The sequence below is a fragment of the Zea mays genome, chromosome 2, assembly GCF_902167145.1.
Source record: "Zea mays cultivar B73 chromosome 2, Zm-B73-REFERENCE-NAM-5.0, whole genome shotgun sequence".
Classification (NCBI taxonomy): Eukaryota; Viridiplantae; Streptophyta; class Magnoliopsida; order Poales; family Poaceae; genus Zea; species Zea mays.
This window is the reverse complement of record NC_050097.1, coordinates 38,450,637-38,459,327: the sequence shown is the minus strand read 5'-3', so window position 1 is coordinate 38,459,327 and position 8,691 is coordinate 38,450,637. Positions and strand designations below refer to the sequence as shown.

The 8,691-nt window shown below is 48.5% G+C and overlaps 1 protein-coding gene across 1 annotated transcript; it reads right to left on the bottom strand.

The window, feature by feature from the left end:
• Positions 1 to 488: 488 nt before the first annotated feature.
• LOC100280960 (uncharacterized) lies at positions 489 to 1,968 on the bottom strand. The gene has a single exon (NM_001367153.1). The coding sequence runs from the start codon at positions 1,918 to 1,920 to the stop codon at positions 541 to 543; it is 1,380 nt and encodes a 459-aa protein (NP_001354082.1). The 5' UTR covers positions 1,921 to 1,968; the 3' UTR covers positions 489 to 540.
• Between the last annotated feature and the right edge of the window lie 6,723 nt (positions 1,969 to 8,691).

The following is an 8,691-nucleotide window of genomic DNA, read 5'->3' as shown; positions in this document are numbered from 1 at the left end:
ATTTTTAACGACTTTTAGTGGTTTCTACCAAACGGTTTTTAGCTTTTTAACAACTTACAGCCTACAGCAGCTTTTTCCACAGCTCACAGCCCACAGCAACTTTTTTCACAGCCACAGCCCAACCAAACAGACCCTGAGATGGTAATCGAATAGCTTTTTTACTTTTTTTTATTTTCAAAAAGCAACGATCGACAGCGGGACATCGACCTAAACAAGCAACCAGGATGTTTCCATGCCTGCCCGCTTTTGGCGACAGTCGACACACAATTATCAGAAAGCTGTAAAAAGTTACGAAATGTAATAAACCGTAAACAAGATATGAAAAAAAGGTACTTAGAATTTTTCTCAGCAAATTTGCAAGAACGCAAAAAAAAGTACCTAGACACACTCCACTGTCCCCACTAGCTAGCTCTCTTCTGTATATACATAATACATCAACGTACGATACGACAGCGTGCCGTGCCCAAGAGCCAAACCAAACATTGGTGTATAATAATAGTCGTGTAGTAGTAAGAAAAAAAAAGAATACACTGCCCTACGTCAAAAGATGGCGCCAAACAAACCCGACACACGCAGCGACCAGACCCGCACCTCGCCGTCGAAGCTCGCGCTGCACACCCTCCACTCCTCGTCACCGCCGTCTACACCACCAGCTGCCCGAGACCGCTTCAGCTGGATCGGCACAGGCGCCGCCGCGACGGACCTGACGGCGGTGTGGTGGCCGTCGATGACGGCAACGCAGGCGTAGCCCCTACCGTCCGCGGCGCGGCGCCAGGCGCGCACCGTCTGGTCCGCTGACCCGCTGACGACCAGCCCGCCCGGCGCGCACGCGACGGAGAGCACGGCCTTGCGGTGGCCCCTCAGGGCCCCGATCGCGACCATGTGGCTGGCGCTGTCCTCCCGCTCCCACACCAGGACGGAGCGGTCGTTGCCCCCCGAGTACAGCGCCTGGCCCCCGCACCCGACAGCCAGGGCGTTCACCGCCGCCGTGTGGCGGGACAGCGTGGCGACCAGGTGGTAGACAGGCTGCTGCTGGTGCCTCTTGCCGCGCGCGGCGCGCCGGGACGGCGGCTTGTTGTCGGGCGCCCACACGCGGACGCGCTTGTCGGCGGAGGCCGTGTACACGGTGCCGTCGGGCGCCACGGCGACGGCGTTCACGGCGTCGTCGTGCGCCGCCAGCGACTGCAGGCACCGCAGCGACGGGACCGCCCACACCTTGAGCGTCCGGTCCCAGGAGACGGAGAAGAGGAGGCGCCCGTCGGCGGACGCCGCCACGCCCGCCACGGCGTCGGCGTGCTCGATCCAGAGCCGGCGGTGGTGGCGGCGGACGGCCACGTGGTTGGACGGCACGGGGAACCTGCGGAGGCGGTCGGAGACCGTGGGGAGCGCCGCGGCGAGGCGCAGCCTGGCGCGCGAGCGCGAGGACGCCCGCCACAGGCGCAGGCGCCCGTCCTGGTGGCCTGTCACGGCGGCCGTGCCGCCGCCGCCCGGGAGGTGCGTCACGCACTTGACCGAGCCCGCGGCCGCGGCGCCGTCCGCGGCGTCGGAGGTGGACGTCGCCTCCAGCGTCGACAGGTCGTGGAACGCCACGCACGCCGGCCGGGCCACGACGAGGCCGTGGGGGGAGTCCCCCGCCGCCGCGACGGCGGCGGCAGCGGACGGCGCGGACGGAGGGAGGAGCGTGGTGACGTGGACCAAGGACGCGGTGACGCTGCCGCCCGTCGCTGAGGAGAGCGAAGGGAGCGACGTCGTCGAGGACGACGCCTCCGACACGGCGGCCGCCGTCGCGGCGGACGACGTGGTGGAGACGGTCGAGGAGGACGACGACACCGCGGTGGCCAGCTTGCTGCTGTTGGCGTTCCCCTTCCCGTCTCCGTCGCCGGTGCCGTTGGCCATGCAGAGGCGCGGAAGAAGCTGCATTAGGAGTGTGACGGGTTACCACTTGGTCTTTGTGGGCTTCTGGATGTTGGCTGGCACAGGCACAGCTCGAGACCTCGAGTAGAACGAGTGAATGACAGGCCAGCCGCCGAGGCTCGCCGCTCGACTGCCACGCGAGTCTATTTGTACAAGGCGCGGGGCACCCCCGGGACTGGGCATCCGACGGCCCGGGCCGCGGAAGCACGTGTGTGAGGAGACCTTGGACGGTCCAGATCGACCTGACGTGACCCGTCGGCACGCGGTCGGGACAGGGTGTCGGAGCCTGGACTCTGGAAGCGGTGGCTGTGACTGTGAGTCGCTGCCGCGTCAATGCCCGATGTGATGAACGGGTGTGTGCGCATCCTCCAGGTCCCGATCAAGCTGTGACCCAGATGTTGGTGCACTGTCGGCTCGAGGCAGAGTAATGCAGTACAGTATGGGGTTTCTTTTTTCACTCAACCTGTATTAATAACTGATTTCAGATTTTTTTTTAAAAAAAAATAATCAAACCGTGACAATAATAGGGTGTTTGATTTGAAGAACCACTTCATCCTAATTAAAGTGGTACATCATAAGTTCATTCTTTATGTTTAATGGGATGCCTTTATTTCTTATATTAATACTAACTAAATATTAGAAATTAGATGGTAATGAATTAACTTATTCTATTCAACAAACCAAACAAAAAATGAACAACGAGAATATGATGGACTAAATCGTTCACCAAACCAAACACCTCGTAAAGGTCGCTGTGAATTTGTGCTACCAGACAAGTTTCCAACGTTGCGATGTGGCCAGCGTTAACAACTGATTTCAGATATATTTTTTGTTTTCCAAATGTCGATTAACAATCTTGTTCCCGGTATGTGCGGTTAAATTTCCTCGAGTGTTTCCTTCTTTTCTCGGGCATGCGTCGCCTGCCCTGGCTTCGTGGGAGTAAAATAGCCAGCGTTCCATTAAAAAAAAAACACTGTCACGATCCAGTGGCAGCATGCATGTTCAGATAAAAACGCCACGAACAGATTTGGCGAATAAAATCTTGCAAAGCGACGCCGACGCTCCCCCAAAACGGTGGAGGTTGGAGACGACAAGCTTTCTCGAGAAAACAAAGAGTTTTATTTTTTTTAGGACAAACGCTTTTCGCTTACGATTCGAACACAGACAAGGCTGCAGCGTAGCGTTTTGCGTCCTCCTGCTGCTGCTGTCAAAAAAGAGAGAGAGAGGGAGAACTAGTGTCATGAAACAAGCATCACGACAGCCGCGTTGCGCTGTTCCGAAATAGGACGCGACGCGTGGCACTGGTATAACACAGCACTTGCGTTCCAGGAAAAAAAGGCTCGCTCTGATGTCTGATCCAATCCAAGCGACGTTGTAATTTAGCTGGAGAGAAAAAGGGAAAGAGACATGGTGAGCGGGTGAATACGATGCAGCGATCTCGTGCCCAGATCTCTTCGTGTTCCCCGACTGCTCGGAGCGCTCGCTCCACTTGTATATTGTATCTCAGGCCAAGAGATTTTACAGGTTTTGGTTTGGGCAGGCCTGAGTGAGTGCTGCTTTGCGGCGTCTTGCTCGGCTTGGTCCCCCGCCGCCTGCTCTGTCTGGTAGGTCTAGGTGGAGGCGCATTCAGCTCGGATCTCAAAATGTTCGGCGTTCGCAAGGAGATTAGTCAACTTCCTGTGAAGCAAGGCGGCCTGGAATGGCGCTGCGAGTGTGCAAGGAATATCATGGCGCCATGCTATGCATGTCGTTGAGTGGAGAAGCGGCAAAGAACGTATGTTATATATATGTATGGTCACCCCGGCCTATGCGCTATACCTCCAATCCAATGTCACACACTACTTTCTTTTATCTCTCTCTCTCTCTCTTAAAAAAATGTACTTGCTTTTCAAAACCATTGGAGAAGGGATCCGGACGCGCCATGACACCGTGTATCAGTATCACCCACTGTTTGCGCATCGGACCACAGCTGAACATCTTCTGGACATAGTCGCATAAGGCTAATCGCAGTGAGGATTTCATGTCCCTATTTCCAAGAATGTCATATCAACTTTATAGATGAATGAAACACCCTCTCTCAATAGAGAGTTTCATCTCATTATTTCATATGTCAACATACTTCTTAAATGCTGCATATAAATAATTAATAGGATTTACTCAATTATATGAATATGAAAACAAAACACTCGCAGTGGAGATTCCACACAGTTTCCAAGACCTTAGAAACGAGTTAACATGGTTTCATCCCTATGAAACTCCATAAAGCTCTTCCTTCTTAAATGATGTGACATGTCATCAAAATAGCTGATGTTGCAGGCTAATTAATACATGGAACACCTCATGAAACTTCTATTGTGATTAGCCTAACACGTCGTCCAGCACCCCTCCCGGGGCACCCCTGACTGGACAGCTATGGCGTTGACGCCTGGGTGTACTGAACAAGACACAAGAGATGGGGAGCAAAGGAGGTGACCGAACAACACCCCCCCCCCTCTTGCAGCTGCAGCAGCATCCCCGTTCGTAGCCTACTAGCCTTGACGACCCGGCCGCTACAAGGTGGCAGGTCGTCGCCACACCCGTCATCTTCACGCTATCTCCAACTATTCCCTCTCGGAAAATCCCCCAACTCAAATATTCATACTTTATATTCATATTTAAATACCTCATTTTTTCTTTATTTCTTTTCCTCTCCTACCATTACCCCTATTGCTTCGCAGCTGCACGACCAAGCCGGCCTGCTCATCGTGGGAAACATTTTTGCACCGTTACAACCTCCTTCGTCAGAGCACCTGATTGGCGAGATACAGCACCTGTCCACGTTGGTAACCACATAAGAAGAATATGTAATTTTCGTTTTAGTCTGGCGGCCACGCAATTAGGTTCCGTTTGGATCCACTTTGGTTTCTTAAAACCTGGTTTCTAGACTTAGTTTCTAAAAACTGATTTTTAGACAAAAAGTGGATAGGGGCGTTTTGGATCCACTAGTTTTAAAAAAATATAGTTTATCACTTTTTCCATCATAACGACCAAACCATCTAAAAACTGGTTTTAGATATGGAGAAGCAGTTCCCTTGTTTTAAGAAACCAAGAAACTACTCAATAATTGCTACAAATCGAATAAAAATAACCTATTTAGAGGCCTTCAAGCTTTTAAAAACCAGTTTCTAATAAACTAGGTGGATCCAAACAGACTCTGGTGCGGCTCATGATCGAAGATTTGAAGCAATTGTTGTTTGGTCCCGTTATTGGCTGTCTGGAAATAGGGGATGGCCACCAGATGGGCCTCCCAGAACTATCGTTGCCGGTCAGTTTTTAAGCCACAAAAGGAGTAGATTGAAGGGGTTAAAATTACTTTCTTATTCAATTTTGAATAAGAAGAAGATTTTAGTACTTTTAGCTTTGGTGCACGTAGCTGACGCCGCTCGGGAATGGATGGAATGGAAAGGAGCAGGTAAAACCAACTATGCAGCGGAAAGTGACGGGCCACCCCTCCATCTCCAGACCATATGCAGTCGACATCATCGTTTTCGTTGGGTGTGACAGACTAGAGCGTTTGCCCGTCACGGGCGGTCGGTCGACGCCTCGACGGCCATCGTAGACGCCCGGCTCGGTTGCGTCCAGGTGGCGGCGTCGCATCATCAGGTAGGGGACCCCAAGGAAATGAACTCGCATCATAATAGTACGATGAAGCGACCAACGCGCGAAGAAAGCAAAGGAGAAAGGCTCTGCTGGCACTGCTGCAGGGGGAGGAGGGCGACACCGTGCGGGCCAGGCAGGTTCGGTAGGGCCACAGCGGACAACACCTGCCCCGGCCTCGTTGGACGACGCCCGATCGATCTTCGGTTGGCGTCAATGGCGAGGGCCAGGAGGAGCGAGCGTTTGGTCGGTGGTTGGCTGTCGTCGTCTCCCGGAAGACGACGGTGGGCCCTGGAATGGGGACGAGAAGCTAGCGACAGACGTTGCACGGGTTTACTCCAGAAGCGCTTTCAATGCCAAGGGCCAAGGCCATGGAATGGAAGCGTTTTATTTTTCTTTCGCGCGGAGCACAAAAAACGGGCCGGGATGAGCGGCCCGGACACGCTGGTCGGTGCAAAGCAAGCGGATGGGCCTCCACCGCCTCGCCTGTGACCGTCACCAGCCATACGCATACGCGTACCCATGCGTCCCTGGCTGAGTCCCCACCATCATAGCGTTGATTCCGATATGGAACTAAAATAGAGCAACACAGTTACAATAAGGCCCGCTTGTTTCCTTTTTATTTTGAGGAATTGGAATCTTACTATTGGATTAGCCTAATTTTTAGAATATGACATTCCACCACTTTCCAAAGTTATCATATAAGCCTATCTCAAATTCATGGGTGAGAGATAAAAATTGATTCTATAGAATTACATGCTATTTTTCCGATGTACAACTTATAACATACTCTTCTACTTGCTTCGTTATAACATGAATGTAGTATATAACTATCTCTCCCATATGATTTAAGATAGTATACAAATATATTACATATATAAATATACGAACTTAATTAGTTTTGTCTAAATTATAATTATTAAAATGCAATTCAATTCCAACTAAACAAACGGGACCTAACATGATTTCCCCCTCTTTTTTCTATCTGTTATTATGATGAAGAGATAGGTAAAGGGAATGTTAGGGGCACTCTTTGACTGAAGGTCCTTAAAAGATTAACTCATCAGTGATTCCTAATTCTGTCCAAATTATAACAGGATAAGTGTCGAAGGATACCTTCGATTTGGAGATGGTGTGTGGCAATCACAATCCTGAAGACAAAGCTACAAGCTTCGATCCAGTGACGCAAAAGCATAAGGAAAGAGCCCGCGAGAGCAAGGGAAAATTCTCAAGGCTTGATCAACAAGACTCCAAGGAGAAAAGACGACAATACCCTTGGTCGATTTCATAGTTCGTATGTATAGGTCTGAGGACATGGTGTGTGGCAATCACAATCATGATGGCGAAGCTACAACCTTCGGTCCAGTGACGTAAAAGCATAACAAGAGAGCCAACGAGAGCGGGCGGAAATTCTCAAGACTTGATCAACAAAGACTACAAGGAGAAAAGACAACACGATTACATAGTTCATATGTATAGGTCTAAAGTCATGGCTATAATTTTTTCACGAAGTTGTACTACGCGACTATAAATAGAGGAACAGTGTCATACATAACAAGTTGTTTTTGCCTGTTTACCTTTACATTGCTTTGTGTAAAGACGAAGATATAATTATAATCTCTTTTGTTAATAAAGGAACAAAAAGAATTATACTCATATGTTCAAGATGAGTCGTTTGTTATACCTTCATATTCTAAACTTTCTATTCGTTCATTGCTTATTGCTTTGACACATTCTCTCTCTTATTTAATCTCTTTAACAAGGGTTAATTAAAGAGTGAAGTATAAGAATATATTTGTGTTGTCTTATTTTTATTATCTCTCAGAAATCAAGAGCAAGTGACCAACTCGAAGGATCTTTTGATAAGTACTGATGTGAAATATATTAAAGCCTAAAGATGTGAGGCTGCATAAGCCGAAAATTATTAGCTTTATCCATTTAACCATCTCCATTTATCTATACTTATATTCAAACTACACTCTATAAACAGTGCAAACTACAATATAAAAGGATACATAACGGTATTTTCAGTGATTATATAGGTGCAATGTACAATAGTTCACTTATATGATAAAAAAACACATTTTGTACTGTAGATCGCATTGTTTGTAGAGTGTAGTTTGAATATTGGTATGTGTACGGATAAGCTACTAGAGATGGTCTTACAAACACTTAAAATGATATCTTGGTAGTGTTCGAATGTGGTTTGAAGAAAAAGCCTCCCAAGTGCATGGGTATTGTATCATGTAGGGACGAGGCGACATATAACTTTATATAAAATTAAATTTATGTCCTCAAATCATATATATGTGATCTATAGTGACTATCGAGTGTGCCGCTATCTCTTCCTCTTAGAGACGTGCACGTTGTTTGGCCCTTGCTTTGTCTTCTTGTTATCTGCTTCATCAGATGCTACGATGTGCTTCGTCTAACCACCAATCACCAATATGAAGCTTCTAACCGCTCTTTTGGGATTAAAAAAATAATAAGATAAATGTCACTATCCTAAAACAAACATGAAGATGATTGATACTACCTTCGTTCATAAATATATGACAACTTTGACTCTTAAAAAACTTTAACTACTCGTCTTATTCAAAATAATAATGACTTATCATTTATTTTTTATGATTTGTTTTATCAAATAAGGTAACTTATGATTGATTTAAAATTTTAAGTTTTCGAATAAATATTTTGAATAAGATTAGTGGTTAAAGTTTTCGAAAAAAATAACAGTATCATATATTTGTGACCATAGGTGCTCGACGGCCAGGGGAAGTTGAAGAGATCTCACGGCATCCCTCGCGACGAGTAACCCTGTCGGGCTCGCCGCCTATACCCTGTCGCTCTCGGCTGCAGCGTGCGCAAGAACATAGTCCCCGTCCTCGACTTCCTCGGCTAGCTAGGCATCTGCCACGATGCGCATGGAAAAGGATCAGGCCTCATTGGCTAGTGCGTAGTTGGCAAGGTCCGTCGTGTCTGCCCGGGCTTCGATCCTGCTATATGAAACAAACCTTCACAGGTGAGGTGAAGCACGCAAGTGCCTGTTCTCAACGTTAAACCTTCACGGTTTTCCCAGCACAAACTGAACATCAACATAGCCTCTGCACGACCCATGCGTTTATTCCAGCACAAGCATCA

Excerpts from the sequence above, each read along its gene's own strand:
- LOC100280960 (NM_001367153.1), bottom strand. The coding sequence starts at position 1,920 with ATGCAGCTTCTTCCGCGCCTCTGCATGGCCAACGGCACCGGCGACGGA.